The 18102-nt window shown below is 41.7% G+C and overlaps 1 protein-coding gene across 1 annotated transcript in view; it reads left to right on the top strand.

Moving 5' to 3' along the window:
* LOC145401768 (uncharacterized) overlaps positions 1-110 on the top strand; it is a 969-nt gene extending 859 nt beyond the window's left edge. The window contains exon 1 of the mRNA XM_080273950.1: positions 1-110. This exon is cut by the window's left edge and continues 859 nt beyond it. Coding sequence (XP_080130076.1) covers positions 1-110 — 110 coding nt within the window.
* The last annotated feature ends 17992 nt before the right edge of the window (positions 111-18102 follow it).

The following is an 18102-nucleotide window of genomic DNA, read 5'->3' as shown; positions in this document are numbered from 1 at the left end:
GCTCGCCTGAACATCGCCCTACCTTCGAAGAGTTCAGGGAAGACATCAGGAGGGCTGCTCTCAGCATGTCCGGGCCCTGGCGTTCATCCGCCTCCCCTTATTTACTCTGAGTGTACCTCTGGAGAGGAAAAGTGAACTGTCCAGTGTCAGCTCAGTCAAATCGATCCTTCAGTTTGACTACATTTGGTCCTCAACGGAGCTGAAAGATGTTAGGGTTAATCATCATCGTCATCATAATCATCATTCATTCATTCATTCATTCATCAATCCTACATTGCCCCATGAGGAGAGTAGGAGCCCGGGGCTAGGCAAATGGGTCCTGACATTTAAGATGAGAGTGACCAGCCTCACTAATCCCTGAGTGGCATTACGTGAGCAATAAACCCCAACCATCCCTTGGGTATAAATCTTCACCGGCTCAATCCGATTGGAGCGCCGTAATTTCCCACTAAGCCTCCATGCGCCAAAATTTGGTTATATGGTTACCACCCAGCGTAGTAAATGGTTTCCTGGTGTACAGGAACCAATTGGCTTGTCACTCAGTGTAGTCACCCACAGGCAGGAGGAGGAGGAAAGAATGAAGGAAAGACAGAAGAGGGAATGTAGTCACCCGTAGGTAGGAGGACGAGGAAAGAATAAAAGTAAGAAAGAAAGAGGAGGATGGAAGGATGGAGGAGAGGAAAGGGCAGACACCCGAGAGCAGCACTACATCGAGTGAGTCATTTCGATATTTTTTTTCAAATTAACCATCTTCGTAATCTCGTCTATTATTCCAGAAAATGAAAAACACAATGGTGATCATTTCGTGGTAAATTCCGGACAGCTTTCATTTGCCAACTTTCATTGTCACAGTCAGGCTATTGTTTTCTCAGTAATATGATTAAAAGTGAATATAACACTACAGATCTTTTGTTTTTTTTTCTGTACTCTGAATATCAGAAGTGTTCCACCAAATGTTCAGTTACAGACCATGTCTAAGTGATTCTGATTTTGCCTACGATGCTGTGACCATTATATAATATTACAAGATATACATTATACACTCAGTGCAGAAACAGGGGAGGAGGCGGAGTTGTATTATATGTTAAAAATTTTCTTCTTCGTTACTACCACCGGATTTATATTGTACCGAACCGTACCTGGAGTGTGTTTATGCTGAAATTGTATGGGCCATGGCAGTTACATTTGTGCTGCTAGAGTTTACCGACCTCCGAAGGGAGACTTACCCGATTTCATAACAAAACTAGGTATCATTTAATTCATCATATATCACTGAACAATGATAAGGGAGTGCATATGTTGGGAGACTGGAATGTTGACCTTTTGAAGCATAAAACCAGCTTGTACCAGTGACTAGTTCATTGTTTCGAATTCATGTTTACCCTGTTAATGCTTTTCTGCCCGGGAGCTGGTCTTCCAAGTATCCTGTTAGAATGGGCTTTGCGGATGATATTTGTTATGCTTCATAGATTTTCACAGATACTGGGCATTTTTTACATTTTAACTGTGAAATACGTTAAGACATGTTTATATCACACACCGTCACCCCGACGAATCGACTAAGTTATCACCAAAACTTGCTTCCAAACTCGCCAAACGCATGTGTTGCTTTTGGCGCAATTTCACATTCTTCACCGGTATTTTAGCCTTGGATAATTCCAGATGATTGAGTCAGGATATGTTAAGTTGCGATATTTGGTAAGTTAGAACTAGACTGGAACTTGGCCAGCTAGGTACGGTATTCGGGGGCTCTCAAGGTTAGGCAAAGTGCAATCCTATATGGTTAAAATTAGGTGAGTTTGGGGGACCAAGTTCCCAGCTACGTTATAGTTTAGGTTAGGCTGGATCGTTATATGTCCAATAGATTTGAATATTTGATTTAATGACGCATCCCATCTGCGAGATCACCGGAAATCAAAGCGTCCAGTCGGTAAGCGGGCTACCACTGGAGAGCTGGCGGTTTCCTTGAATGCCTTGAAATAGGTATATTTTATTTTCCGTCTCTACTTTTTCTTATCTATAATAACCAGAGAAGTATCTGTGTTGCATACGGTACAAAAATAACTTTCGTCAAAATCATGATATTGTTTGAAGACAGTCGAAATCGCCGTGGTAAAATTTTACCATCCATCCATCATCCAATCCTGCATTTCCCCATGAGGAGCATTGGAGCTCGGGGCTAGGCAGTTGGTCTCGACTTTTAAGATGAGAGTGAACCTATTCTCTAAATAACGAAACGAGCTTCGGAATCTGACGCAACACTTCGATAGCGTCTGGTCAATGAACGTGTATTTTAATTTAAAGAATGTTATATTATGTCTAGAATTTTCTAATCTCATCCCAGTAGTGCCATGCTTTTCGAAGCCTAAAAGAGCCATGAATGACAATAATGTAATGAACCAGAAAAGGGTATTTTCAAAAGCAGCTATTGTTGGTTTGGTACACGATATTTCTGTGGTATATTGGAATGAAGTTTACGAAGCAGATTGTGTGCATGAAGCTTATACTTCCACTGAAACTAAATGTAACTGTTTTTAACGATAAATTTCCCCCAGAATTGTTATTCATGACAAGAAGAGCTATATAATCCCTTATGTAACTACCTCTCTTAAAAAAATTTGCAAGGAATACGTCTTGAAAGATTAGCGGCCAAATGGCCATTGTCTTTTAGAGAAGAGCATGAGGCTTACAGAAACAGGCTAACCGATCTGCTTCGTACGGCCAGGAACAAAGAAGTTTTTAAAAAGAAGCAGGGAAATGCCAAAGCAACAGGGAAGTCGGTAAGTGGTATTCTTGGTAAAACAGTGAATAGTGAAAGGAGCAAAATTATCAGTTGAAATGTATTGAAGCAGTTGTAGGTTTTTTTTTTTTTCTTTTTTTTTTTTACGGAAGAGTAAATACAATGGATGAAGTATCCTGAAATGCACGTCTCGCTTACCGTACCTCAGAGATTCGCCAGACATTTCAGTTCTTCTGCCATTAATAGTAGAACAAGGAATAAAGCGTTATTTTATATTACTTTTGTTTAAACCCTGCTGCACGATACCATGACATGCCTCCTAAGTTAAGGCAAACTTCCGATGCCATTGTCCCTCCCATGTCTTAACTTAATTGGCCTTTCCTGTAAAACTGGAGTTTCTTCGCTCACAGTTAAAGTAATTCCTATTTTTAAAATGGTTACATATTGTATAAGATGTTATACTCAGTTTTATTCTTTTTTATTGAGGCGAAGATGCACTTGACGGGTTGGTGATGATTGGGTGAACGGAACATGTCTGAATAACATTACTGTATTTCAAATAACCTGCTGGTTAATGTGAATGGGAACTTATTTACTAAATCAAATTTCAACCTCAGATATATGTTGCATTCAGCCACTCATCACCAAAGTGCATCTTCGCCTCGATTAAAAAGAAAAAAAAAAAAACTAGTAATTATAGGCCAGTATCAGTTTTAGCTACTTTTAGTAAAATATTTTAATAGCCTGTTGCAAGTCTGTTAATAAAGTTTCTTGAAAGAAGTAATACGTTATCGGACAATGTACATGGGTTTAGACATGACATTTGCAGAGACAACCTTTTTACAGGTGGTACAGGTATTTATACAAATTTTCACGGTTCATATCAAGTTTCATGCGTATTTCTTGACCAGAATTTAGATGATTACCATTAAAACTGTTTTCAGTTATATGACTAACAGAAAAACTGTTCATTTTGATAAGCAGGCCTATTCCTCAGTTGGTAATATCAGTCGAGGAACTCCTTAGGGAACTATTTGGGCCCAGTTTTACGTTTAATTAATATTAATGATAAAGAGTGTTCGTCTGATATGTACATTCTGTTTAGTGACAGTTCGAACGTCGTTTTACTCACAGATAATCCTGTTGTAGTACAGGTATAACAGAAGCATTACAATCCTCTTTATAATGAATCTCACATAACCAGTTAAAGTTAAACATCAAGAAAATTATTTCATTATCTTTCAGAGTAGATCTGCGAAAAGTAAATTCCCTCGCGTTTTATCGGGAAATGAACCTGAACCTGTGGAACGTGTGCAGTATACTAAATTTTTAGGGGTGTATGTGGACGAACGCATTAACTGGCATTTCCACATAACCATATTTTTGTATGTGATTAACGATCAGAAAGTAGGTGATAATTGGATGGTATTTTGTTTAGAATAAAACGCCACTCGAGGGAAAATGCCCCGGCTTAGTATTTATGCCACTCATTGCTACCTCTATATAACTTATTACCATTCCATATAGGGATGCAAATGGCCTTTGTACTTAAGGAATTGATATATAGTATAGCCCAAAACAGAATAATTTAAAGGAAAATATGATAGTGCTCCACCATATTTTTCTCACTTCAAGGATTTTTATTTGTATTCTGTACCGATGCATCTCCTAGTTACTACAGTATTCAAATCCACAAACTTTGCACTTGAAAATAATCTTAACTTTTCTTATGATTCACACGAACACAATACCAGGAAGCTCCTTAAATCTGGTTTGTCCCCCAGCACATACTTGAGTTTCTATATTCTGTTCTACAGTATATACACTGAGCCTAAAATCTGGAACTCGCTGCTATATCACCTACAAATCGTCACAGAGTTGGATGTATCTAAAAGGAAAACAAAGACGTGTATATACCTTCCACGCCGTGAGAAAATCCTGTGTGCATATGTAATCATTTATCTTTTGTGTACTGTAGTTATATTTATTGATTGGAGTTCATTTTTCTAATAAAACCTACATATTTCTTACCATCTTGATAGATTAAATGGGTCTATTTATTCTCTAAGAAATATTATTTAGATATGTAGCCTATGTTGTATATTTATCGATGTTAGTGCATAATATGTGTATGTTTATGTTCGCATTATTTGTATGTGTAAGTATGTATGCATGTAAAAGTAATGTGTGTGTTTTTGCATGAATATAGATAATATATTTATTGTATGTTTGCTAAGGAACCTTTACGGCTTAGCAGACTAGGCCACCTAAATAAGACTGTTTAGTAGCTCTATAACCAAGGACGGGAAGAGGTAGGAGTGAGGTAAAAAAAATATACTGTGATATCTACCTATTTATCTGTGCACCTATCTGTTAATCCATCTATTTATCTATCTGTCTATCTCTGTCTATCTACTTACGAGTTCCTAGTGCCTGACTGGATGATGGTATTATATATGGTACTAATGACAGGTGCTAAATAAACAAAGCAACAGCACAGTAACCCAGGTAATGTGTTCAAATGAGTGCCACTAAGACAACAGTGCCAGGTGGTTTTATATGAAGGACAGGAACCAGAAACAATAACAGTATAACTCATCCCCCCCAAATTCTTCGTAACTAAAAATCGGACAGTGTCAAACTGTGTCCGGACGGTATAAACTGCAATAGTGAACCACAGGTTGTGTAGTTAACATTTAACTTACCAAATATATAACTGTAAAAAGTTCCGAAACACGAAAACTGTTTGGAGTTTAGGAAACCAGAGTTGGTCACAAAGTTTGCCCGGCCTAAGGGGGCGAGCATGTCAGAGGTAAATGTCATGGGGTCAGGTCAGATCAGCAGTCAGCATCATATGACCTGGCTCTCATGACCTAACCCTCATAGTAGAGTCTAAGCACAGTAGAAGGGCCAGTTCTGTAGTTCATTTGCTGTAACCTGGACATTTTCGTTCTTTTTCAGTTTCCCCGTAGCTCCATGACAGAAGAAAACAAATCAACGGTGCTGCTTTACATTCTTTCCATTGCATTTCTTTGTGGCGTGTGCATATTCTAGCGTTAATCTTTTATAACACCTGAGTAGTCAGCAGAGGGAAATTTTAGGCAGAGTATACCTGTGCATTACCTTTACCTGGGCAAATACCGTTCATTACCAGGGCAATTACCGCTCTAGTCTTCAAAGTAACAGCACCGCAAGACAGGCACAAAGAAAACGCGTCAGTATTGAACCATTTGCCATGAATTAACATCCAACCCTAACACAAAGGCTCCTGTGGCTCAATCTCAGCAGAATCAAATCGTCTGGCATTAGCCGGTACTAGAGTTATCCCTGTCATGGGTAAGTTATTGGTGCCAGTATTTGCGTTGTCAGGCTCTTATGACTCACTCCAGCCGGAAGAAAAACTAGAGTGTGCGTGACCATGAGAGAGTTTGGGACGTATTCTAAGTGGCTTTTGGAGATATCGTAACACTCTTCTTCTGTCCTTTGTTTTAAAAATTGCATGTCATTATCCAGCAGTACGTTATTAGCCTCTTCAACTTGAAAACGTCTTTATCATTTTATTCTCGATACCTGTAGTTTGTTTTATTAATTTCTGAAAGAGCCTTATATAGTGAAGGGGTTATTGGAAGTTGTCTACCCCTACAGTTTGAAAAGAGTTTCTTACGCTGAACAAAATCGCCTGGTAATACTAGGAATGTGAAATGCGTCAGCGGACTGAAGAGGATAATGCAGACTATGTCGATATTAAGACGTAGCATACGCAGTAAGTTGCTAAATAGGACGTGCCACGAAGCCTCTTATGATGTACTATTCAGAATAAATCGCTAAGGAAGAAACGCTACGATACCACCAGGAACACGACCCCAAACGTTCTTCCTTTTTGGTGTGGGCTGGATGATGCTCCTCCCATCCGGCGCCGACCTTGACCTCCTTTGCCTGTGCTTTAAGAAGGTGGTGCACTTGATGACAAACTCTTGGCTCAATTAGGCTGCCAGGGCGTGTAGTGAAGCCCGCCAGCGATAAGTTAATTAAGGTCAGACCCAACTTGACTCATAATTCCCGTCAGTGCATCCGGCCGCCACAAAAGGCTGCATTCAGAACCTAGGTCGATCTTGCTGGGGACGGGGAAGGACTGCCTCACCTCGCCTCGCCTCGCCTCGCCTCTCCTCACATCACCTTCCCATACCTCACCTCACCTCACTTGTCCCAGCCTAACCCAATCTAACTCTAACCTAACCCATCCCAGTCCAACCCAGCCTGCTTCAACCTAACACATTCATCTTGGTCGTATCTTGCGTGCAGGGTTGGGAGAGGCACGTACCACCACACTCAAGTAACCCCTTCACTACGATTACGTCTTTTCACGTTAATTTTTGCTTCATGCCGACCACTGTGCTCAACTTACGAAAGACCTCTCGCGCTGAAAGAGTCATGAAGGTTCCGTCTAACTCCTCCAGTTCTAAAAGCGTCGCCAGAGCTGAGTGAAATCGTCTGAAAGTGGCAAGATTAAAAGGCAGAAAATGTTATGGTAGTTTTATTGTTAAGCATAGAAGAGGATGAGGGAGAGAGTAACAACGCCTTCTGCCCGAGAACCTCTCTTTTTATTTTTCGGTGTTTTATTCGTGCTGTCACAGGACTATTTTTGCCGACCTTAAACCGGACTTCGTGTCAGAGATGAAGGCTGTATACAACCCCTCCCGTTAAAAATCTCTCTCCTGAGCTGAGCAAAATCGTCTGAAGATAGCAAGACCGTATTGAGACCTCCTCGTGGTTGGGACGGTTCTAGCATTTTATTCCAGCCAGCACCAAACGATTCTATTCCCCTAAGAGCTGATATCGGAGCCTGAAATTGTACCGTTAGTACCATTAACCCTCTCACGGTCGTCACAGTTCTAGTATTCTATTCCTGTGGTTACCAAACGATTTTATTTAGCTGGGCGAGTCAGGGGCCTGAGTGTGTTAACTGGCACCATTAAACCCATCGTGCCCGGGGTATTTATTGCATTCATTCCAGCTGACGTCAGACGATTTACTAATGAAACTTAGGAGCCTGAGAGGGTTTAGCTGATGAGTCAGACTTAATCATTTTAGTCTTGCTACTGCTGGATGGTTGGAGGTTAAGCTTTTCATGCCGGTGACGTGCTACTACCAAGGGATTTTATGTAGCACAGGAGAGTACATTAGTGGTGACGAGGATAACAAAAAAAGAAAACGCGTCAATGTCCCGGGTTGAGGAGTGAAAAGGGGAACACTTAGAGGAGCCGCCATATCGGAGAAGTAAACACCTTCAAAGCATCATCCTGTTGCAAGGGTGAAGCGATATTTGACACGGAAAGATCAGCAAACGGGGATGGTCAGTTACGGAAGTGCAAACGGTGTCAGTCTCTATATCATTACCTGTCATACATCTCCGAAATGCTAAATTGATTTCTAAGTTACGTATCGCAGGGAGGGGAAGGGTACACACACACACACACACACACACACACACACACACACACACACACACACACACACACACACACACACACACACACACACACACACACACACACTAATAATAAGAGAGAAAAGTGTGTAAAATTAAATAACCTCGTATCTTCCTCTCATCCTCCATAATCCCTTCCATATCTAAGTAAATCATTTTAATCAAATCAGATTTTCCTTCCTGCTCTCTCAGATCACACTCTACCCCCCTCCCACGACTCACCCATCCCGTTTCTCCCATCCCTCGTTCCCCTTCCCCTTTCCCTACCCTCTCTGGTCTCTCTTTTCCCTCCCCCAGTTCCCCTCTCCCCTCACTCTTTCTTTCTTTCCTCCCCTCTACCCTTCTTGCTTCCCTTCCATCTCAGATCTCTCCTTCCCCAACACTCCCACCCTCATTCATTCCTCAGACCCCTCCCCTTCGTACTTCCTCCTTTCCTCCCCTCTCAAATCTCACCCTTCCCACTATTCCCACCCTCCTTCCTTTCCCTACACCCTCTCCCTCTTCCTTCCTCCTTCCTTGACCTCCCAAATGTCCTCTTCCCCACTATCCTCATCCTGCTTCCTTCACCTAACCCCTCTCCCTTTTACTTCCTGCCTCCCTCCCATTTCGAATCCCCCCACCCCACTGTCCTACCCTCCTTCCTTCCATTACCCACTTTTCCTCTTTCTTCTCCCTTCCCTCCCCTCTGAGACTTCTCCCTCCCCTCCCTTCCTCCTTCCCTCCCCTCCCCACCTCCTCACTCGTAAGATATCATTCCTGTAATTGATTTTGTGAGAATAAATTTCCATCAGGTGGCCGTGATAGCTTCCCCCTGGGCCAGAATGGGAGAGGGGACGGGAAGGGGGGAGAGGGGAAGGAAGGGGAGGGGTAGGAGGGAAGAGCAAGAGGGGGGAAGGGAAGGGGAGGGGAGAGGAAGAAGGAGCAGGGGTGGTAAGGAAGGGAGGGGAAGGGTACAGCAAGGTGAGTGGGGTTTCGTGCAAGGAGTTGGAATGTTTTGGATGCATCAGAAGCTGGAATTTTTTTTTTTTTTTTTTTTTACGGGAAGCGAGAGAGAGAGAGAGAGAGATCATGGAAGTTACAAGGAAAGGTGAGTGGTAGAGTAACTTTATATGTGATCATCTCGAAGGCTGTTGGAGAGAGAGAGAGAGAGAGAGAGAGAGAGAGATGAATAGCTGGAGTGAGATTGGTTTTGATGAACTGTAAAATTGCACATTCATCATTCCATTCAGGCAGCAAAGATTTCTATGGATGTAAGGGTGAGAGAAACTGCTAGGCCGGTTGATAGACTGTTTGATAGATTCTTGAACTGGGTGATAGACTGTTTGATAGACTCTTGAACCGGGTGATAGACTGATAGACTCGATCTGGGTGATAGACTGTTTGATAGACTCTTGAACTGGGTGATAGACTGTTTGATAGACTCTTGAACTGGGTGATAGACTGTTTGATAGACTCTTGAACTGGGTGATAGACTGTTTGATAGATTCTTGAACTGGGCGATAGACACTTTGATAGACTCTTGAACTGGATGATAGACTGTTTGATAGACTCTTGAACTGGATGATAGACTGTTTGATAGACTCTTGAACCGGGTGATAGACTGTTTGATAGACTCTTGAACTGGGTGATAGACTGTTTGATAGACTCTTGAACTGGGCGATAGACTGTTTGATAGACTCTTGAGTCGGGCGATAGACTGTTTGATAGACTCTTGAACTGGGTGGTAGACTGTAGACTGTAGACAGACTGGCAAACAACGATCGGAAGGACAGGACAGGAAAATATTGGGTCCCTTTTCATAGCCTTGTTGTATCGGTAGTAGTTTGCTGGATTGGCTTGTACACTGCATCCTGTTTATAGTAATAGAGGAATACCAGCTACCTGTATGCAATGACAAGAATACGATCGTGTGTGTGTGTGTGTGTGAGAGAGAGAGAGAGAGAGAGAGAGAGAGAGAAATGCGCCCCTCAGATGACACTCATCCACACTTACCCTTTATGAGAACTTTACGTCATGTGGGAGCACCTACAAAAGTCACCCCAAACTGTTCACTTCACACAGGAACCCACTCCCTACCCCAGTGCCCACCTACACCACTACCCCACCCACCTCCCCTCTTGTTCCCCCCGCCTCCCATACCCTCCCTTCCTCCTCCTCAGGGTCACATGAGAGGAGAAGGCAGTGTCATGATTCACTTTGGATGAACAACAAGGAAACACGATTTATCCTTGGATGATCGATAAGGTAATTTAGTGTTTTTTTTTCTTTTTGCCAGACACTGTACGATTTCATTCAGCTTGGGGAAACCTCTGACCATCAAAGGATACTGCCCTTTACATTAACCCTCTGAGTCACAGCGATATGGTAGCAAGTAAGAGGATTAAAGTTGTCTGGTTGTAGCCAAATTAAAATATCCCCGACAGTCTAGTACAGAGCTTGAGTTTTCAGAGTGCCTCCTAATGGCTTCTATCTCTCCTTCTGTGCCTTCATCAACAATTTCTTTTCCGATTGTTCCGTAGATGCAGGTGTAGACGGCCCATTGCTCTACTAAAGCTATCGATAGTGGTTTTCCTCTGGATTCTGTCCTTTCACTTACTCGTTCTCTTTTCCATCAGTGACCTCTAGTCTAGTTGTACGTCTGGCACTGTTCGCTCGTATACCCTTCATATTTGTGGTTTGTCTCTTATTTCTATCTGAGACAAAAGGAACTTGTAAGGTTCCAAAAATCTGGTTGCTCCATCTTTCGACTCGGCACAATCTTCCACATGATTACCCCTTACTTTCAGCAACACATCACTCAGTTCTTCATCATCTCTTAATTCTTGATGTCTCTTTTATTAATGATGTCTTATGGAAAGATCACATTACGACTCTTTGCAAAAGCAGATTCGCAAAGATTAGGTGTGGTGGACCGACTTCGTGCATTTCGCATTTCCACTCAATGGCAGATTTTGTCCAGGGGCCATATTCACCTGTATGTGAAATACTGATATTACTGATTTTTTTTTCTTTTTTTTTGGGGGGGAGACAAGGCTTTTTATCTCAACTCTCCAATAGCGCACTGATTTCCTTCAGCCTTTCTGTCTTCGCCACAGTGCTACTTCTCACTCTTCTGTCCAACTACTCTGGTCACTGTTCTTCTAAATGACCCCTGCTTGCACCCGCTCCAAATACAACGGACACTCAGCACCCCTGTAGCTACACGCACTCTCATTATCTGTCCAACATTCTAATGCAAGTTATCCAGTACTTTGCCTGCCATGTGTACAGATGACCAAATCGGAAACTGTCTTCCTTCTTTCGTCTGCCCCACTGCCTGCGACCATCATTAATAAACACTCAGTGTGTCTAGGCATCTCGAAATGAGTGGATCTTGAATTGGCATTTCCTTTTGATCAATTTGTAAACGACAGATTTTCCGGCTTCCAGCTTTGGCCTTTCTTTTTTTTTTTTTTTTTTCATGAAAAATAAACGTTACCCCGCCAATCCGAGATGTCTAATAAAATCCTTATAAAATCATCCGACGTAGCAAGGATAAGTAAAAAATATTTGACTTATGGTTGAAATAGTTAATGGTTAATTGATCATATTTGCATACTTCACACTAACATTCTCTTGTACATTTATTTAGTTTTTTTTCAGGACTGATATAATTTGCATAATCTACTTAATAACAGTGGTCTTTTCTAGGCTTCATAAAATGTTCTGTTTGAACATTTTAAAAGTATGTAAGATCGTACTGAAGAGGTTAAAAAGAAACTCCGTTAACCGTCTCACTACGATGACGATTTTCCTGTATTCCTGCTAGCGGCACCTGAGTATCCCCTTCAGTTCCATGGCGTACTTTACATTTGAATCACACGTCAGCCAGATAATTTTCTTTCAGCCGTTTAATTCAACTCTGGTACTGAACAGCGTTAATGGCGCCTCTAACCGCTCATTATTGTAGAAGTGCATCCCAAGGTCATTAAAAACGCTTAAAGATAGTAAAAGTTGATTAAAAAACACGTCATGGAAGGTGTAATAGAAGGTTCCGCTGTGAAGGGGTTAAGAGAACACCCCCGTTCTCCCCTCCCCCCCCGACTAAAGGGATGCCGTAGAGGCAGTTTCATCCCCTTCATCCTTAGATCGTCCTTTTGTCTTTTATGTTAGTCATACCGAGCGGTTTCGTTCAGGTGGGAGTGAGTTACAGGGGTCTTAAGAAGCAATTTTGGCACCACTAACCCTCTCGCGATCGGGACAGGTCTATTTTGTTCCAGCTAACATCAGACACTTGTATTCAGCTGAGAATGAGTTACCGGAGCCTGAGTGTTGGTGGAGCATTTGACATCCTGCCTTGACGTGGCTATGGGAAGAGACCAATAAGACCCCCCTTCATGACGACCCTTATCCTGGTGACGACCAGTCGACATGTCCTGAGCTTAGATTCTTAACCCATTCAATCCCATGACTTACTGTATTCTTGCTCTCTCCAGACGATTATTATTCAGCTTGACGGTAGACTTTTTGGACTGGCAGGGATAGATACAACTTTCATTAATTCCATCAGTGCCAGAAACCTTACCCAGAGTGACTTTAATCTTCTGGAAATAGCTAGGATAACTTACAAGCGACATCCCAAACTTGTGGTCAATTCTCTCTCGTGACCTGGATTTGTTATTGTACGAAAGACGAGGAAAGCATCAAAGCCACGCCGTAAAACCCCCAAGACGTTGATTCGCAAATAAACTTATCGTCAAATCCCACTTAATAACATGTGTTCTCGCAGGAAGGATGAAAAATGGAGACAATTCCCGTATTTAGTATGCAAAAAAGAAAAAAAAAGGTTGCGAAAGGGAGATGTTTTTTATGGCTGTTATAGTGGGTTAACCGTACCTGCGCCAAATGACACCTGGTACATGATTGCAACGCGAGCTTAGCCTGTTGTTGTTGCCGAAGAAAAGCTCAAAATAAATCATCACTGCTTTCAAACTACTATTCCAGCAACACAGCTTTTATTCTCATGGCCTCTGCTTCCCCACGCCGGAATTCTAGCTTGTCCCACCCATTCATTTCTTTCTTTTCCTTCGTTTTCTTTGTTTCTCCCATGCACGTTCTCTTTAACCCCCTCCCCCACACCTTCATTCTTGGAGGATTAAATAAACCTTCACTGCGCTCAAACCACTAATTCTACAACCCCCATATTCATCAGATATACTCACCCACGCAATCCCTGCCACCCACCTGATTTCCAGCGCATCCCACCCAGTCCTTTGCCCGCCACGCTCATTCCTTTACCCCTTGTTTGATGGTTTCTTGGCGTGACGCAGGAGACACTGTTGACGAATGGCTTGCTGTTATTGCTGTTGTGATTTTGTGTTAGTGTTGTTATACCATCATCATCATCATCGTCATCATCATCATCATCATCATCATCATCATCATCATCATCATCATCATCATCATCATTCGCATAGTTCTTTCTTTCATGTTTGCCATTTTTGTCCTGGGAATACAAATGAGAGAGAGAGAGAGAGAGACAGACAGAGAGAGAGAGAGACAGACAGACAGACAGACAGAGACAGACAGACAGACGGACGGACAGACAGAGGGTGGAAAAACAAAAAAGTCAAGATATCGTTCAATTCCCCTTTCTCTCTTTATCTCCCCTCTCCCTCTCTCACTTTTTTCCCTCATTCCCTGGAGCTCTGTCTCTTTCTGTCTTTTTTCCCCTTCATTCTCCCGGTCTTCCTCCCTCCTCTTCCTCCCCCTATCCCTCTTTCCCTGTCCCTGTCCCTGTCCCTCTCCCTGTCCCTCTCCCTCTCCCTCTCTCTCTCCCTCTCCCTCTCCCTCTCCCTCTCCCTCTCCCTCTCTCTTTCTCTCCACTGTTTCCACCGCAAATTTTCGTGCAAACTTAATTTCGTGTTTGAATTTCACCCCTCACTGATTGCTGAAAAAATTCTCTCTCTCTCTCTCTCTCTCTCTCTCTCTCTCTCTCTCTCTCTCTCTCTCTCTAAAGCGGAGAGGATCTAAAAAAGGAATCGCAAACAAATTAGGGTCACACGTGTTTCAGCTAAATTGCCTTAGTAAGCAATCAAAGCTAAGAGGGTGAGAACAACTTATGATTAATGATTCGAGGTAAATTTTCAAGAGAGAGGTCTTGGTTTAATTAACTTTCCTGGGATTTATGACAACATTTGTTAAAAATTATAGCTTTAATGCATTCCATAAATTATATAAAATGCTGTATTTTGATTTCGCCCCCCCCCCAAAAAAAAAAGAGAAGAATGAAAACAAGAAGGAATACTTGGAGAATGCAACCCCCGTGGCCAATAACTGCGTTAAGGTCAGCCTTCTAACTCTGCCCCGCGACCTTGATTTTCGACCGGTTTTTCTCAATATAAAATCACTTCATTCTTGCCATACTCGCAAAAGTTGCACCAAGTTTGGTTGAATACAGATCAGAATTGTTGGAGTTGGTATTGCCCTGTGACCTTGACCTTTAACTGACTTCTAAAATGAATGTCTTAGTCTTTGGCAAGTCCTTAGTCCGTCCACAAAGTTGTGATGCAGATAAAATTAAAACTGGGTTATTGGCCCAAGCATTTTACCCTGCTCTACTGACTGTTCTCAAAATCGAATTCCCACATCCCAGGCTTACCCTGAACCCTTCCACCAAGTTTGGTCGACATCACATCAAAACTGTCTCGTTTCTCTAGTTCACACTTCACAAATACGGGTCCAACTTTGACCCTTCCCTTCGACCGAGTGTTTTCAAACCCGATTCCCTTCTTCCTTGCCTTATCCTCAACCCATCCACTAAGTTTGGTCTAAATCGGATCATTACATTAAGTTGACCTTGTGGAATCAGTATTGCTTGAGTTATCTTGTTCACAGTCTAACAGAAACACACACACACACACACACACACACACACACACACACACACACACGCATGGTTAGACAGTACACCCACTGCAGTATATCGTGTGGGTGTAACTATGAATTTATGAATTACTGTAAATACGTATAAGAGGACAAATGATTAGTATAGACACAGCAAGTCGTAATGAAGCCTTTGCCCTCGATACACAAAATTTGGTATTCTGTCTGTCTCATCGTGCGGTTATTTCAGGCCAGACACCCACCATGGCAAAAAGGTTAGCATATTCTTTCCACTTTAACTTGGCCGAAAACCGCCATCTCTCGATCCTGAATGCTAAGTTATAATACTAGATCAACGCTAGGATATGATGCTGTCACGAAAAGTGCTGTAGAAAGAATGTACAACCGTAACTTTATCTTATCGTATCCTTCAGCTGTGTGAAATATGCCACAAAAGGACGAAAATCTGGGTCAGGTTGGGGTGAAAGAACTATAACTATGTCGATTAGTGTTTTGATCAGGAAATGAAAGTTCTGTGTTTTAATGCAGTTTACGCCAGACGATTTTGTTTTTAAATCTTAGAGAGACCCATAACAGCCAAAGATTAACGGTAAAGCATCGCCATGGATATATACTGGTTACTATTCTTTTTATTTACTTATTTATTTTTTTAAGAGAAGGCTGAATTTTTTTTATATATGAAGGCTGAATTTAATTCTCCCCAGTTCGAGAAACGTACAGTATGGTAAAAAATATCGTCTAGTCGCAGAAAGAGAAAAAAAAAGTCTTGGAGATGAAGGGGTTAAGACAATAAGTACTTTTCCACTAGCATACTCCTAATATCTGTGTATTCCTATGCGGTTGTCTTAAATAAGGTATATGAGTATGCCTGATGTGAGTATTTTTGAGCCGCACAAGTTGTCATTAAAAGTACCAGGAGATTGCCAGAAACCTTTTATAATTCACAAGGACTTCCTCTTTGTATATTTTGGCAAGGATTTTTTTTTCCCCTGAAGCCTGGAAAATATAGTACTGGTAACATTAACAAAGAGACTTGTAAAAAAAAATATTAGTACATAAATATAAAGCATTACTAGTATTATCAATTGTTTTTTACAGTTGTATCTTAAATGTTCGCACTACCATTTCTATACACTTTCCTTTGAGATTGTTTAGTCATGCATCTACTAATTCTTCATGTATATTAATAATATCTTCATGTATATCAATAATAGTACTGAAACACTTAGTAATGCTTATAAGATGTGTAGTCCGTATACACACACACACACACACACACACACACTCTCTCTCTCTCTCTCTCTCTCTCTCTCTCTCTCTCTCTCTCAATCTGGTTTTACGATATTGCGCAAGAGGTACAGAAACAGGGGTGTGAATATGACTCCCAGAGGAAATTCTCTCTCTCTCTCTCTCTCTCTCTCTCTCTCTCTCTCTCTCTCTCTCTCTCTCTCTCTCTCTCTCTCTCTCTCTCTCTCTCTCTCTCTCTCTCTCTCTCTCTCTCTCTCTCTCTCTCTCTCTCGTGTGTGCGTTTGTGTTTCATCCATCTGCTGTCCGTCCATCCACCATTACCTTCGTTCATCCTCCTGTTCATCCACCCAGCATTCCTTTCGTCATCGTCCTATCCATCCACCCTCCTACTCCCTCATCCATCCATCCATCAGTCAGTCAATCAATCAATCAGTCAGTCAGTCCATCCACCCATCCACTCACTCATTCACTCATCCACCCATCCACCCACTCATCCGGCCCTTCCTGTCACCTCCCCTACTTCTCTTGATCTGGCCAATTGTTCAGGCCTGATTAAAGAGAGGGCTAATTAAACGGGCTTAATTACTAACCACGTGCATTCATACATACATACATACATACATGCACACTTACATACATACATATACTGGAATACATACATACATACAGCCCATCATGAAATACACTCATATAAACAAAATCACTGGTCAGTAGTTGGGCATACATATACAGTGTCGTGAAACACACACACACACACACACACACACACACACATCCTATCTTTAGCTCACATTCGTGTACCTTTCTCTCTCTCTCTCTCTCTCTCTCTCTCTCTCTCTCTCTCTCTCTCTCTAATCAAATAACGCCCAGATTACAGTAAAGCTCTTTGAATTGCCTTTTGAGCTCTTGTATAATTTTCTCAAGTTTGCAGTTTTACCCCGTTCTTTACCTGGCGGCTTTATTAATATTTTGCTTTAGTGGTAGAAGAGGTAGTTGTGGTAGTGGTAGATGCAGTTGTGGTAGTTGTGGTGGTGTTAGTGGTTGTGGTAAAACTTGTTAGTAGTGGTAGTAATGGTTGTGTTGTATTACTTATAGTCTGTGTGATGGAAATAGTAGTGATGGCGATAGTGGCAGTGATAATAGTAATGTAAGTACCAGTCGCATTACAGTTAATTAAATGTTTGCGATATAATTCTATAGGATAAACAATAAAGTACATATTAATCTATTTGATATGGCTTTATGGCTTGTAGTTGTATGTGATGTTATTAACCCCTGGAATCAGGTAACGTTCTTACTAGCTTTGTCATGCTGCCTTCAGACGATTTTTATTGAATTCAGAAAAGCCATTCATTTTAAAGGGTTAATGATGGCTTTATATAACCCCTCCAGTTCCCTCCTGAGCTGAATAAAATCGTCGAGGATGGCAAGAATATTATAAAAAAAACCACGTCATCATAGGGAAGGGGTTAAATCACAGTGCACAGGCGTCGAATTTAAGCAACTATATATATACTTGATGCCTGATGACTGGCCACTTAATCTGTGTAAGACCGAACGAAGACTCTTGTTTAAGTTGGCAGCCGAATCTTTGTCAGAGAATAAGAGTATAAGTGCCATTATGAACTGCGTTTTTATCCCCGAAATTAATGCATTAATAACCTAACTTTTCTATTTATACATTCTCCCACACAACAACCATGGACAGGAGAATTAGCTCTTAGCATGCGAGAAGCCACAG

This window comes from Coenobita brevimanus, chromosome 6 (genome assembly GCF_032717465.1).
Source record: "Coenobita brevimanus isolate Jiangsu-jjx chromosome 6, ASM3271746v2, whole genome shotgun sequence".
In the NCBI taxonomy this organism is placed as follows: Eukaryota; Metazoa; Arthropoda; class Malacostraca; order Decapoda; family Coenobitidae; genus Coenobita; species Coenobita brevimanus.
This window is presented reverse-complemented; position numbering and strand designations above follow the sequence as displayed.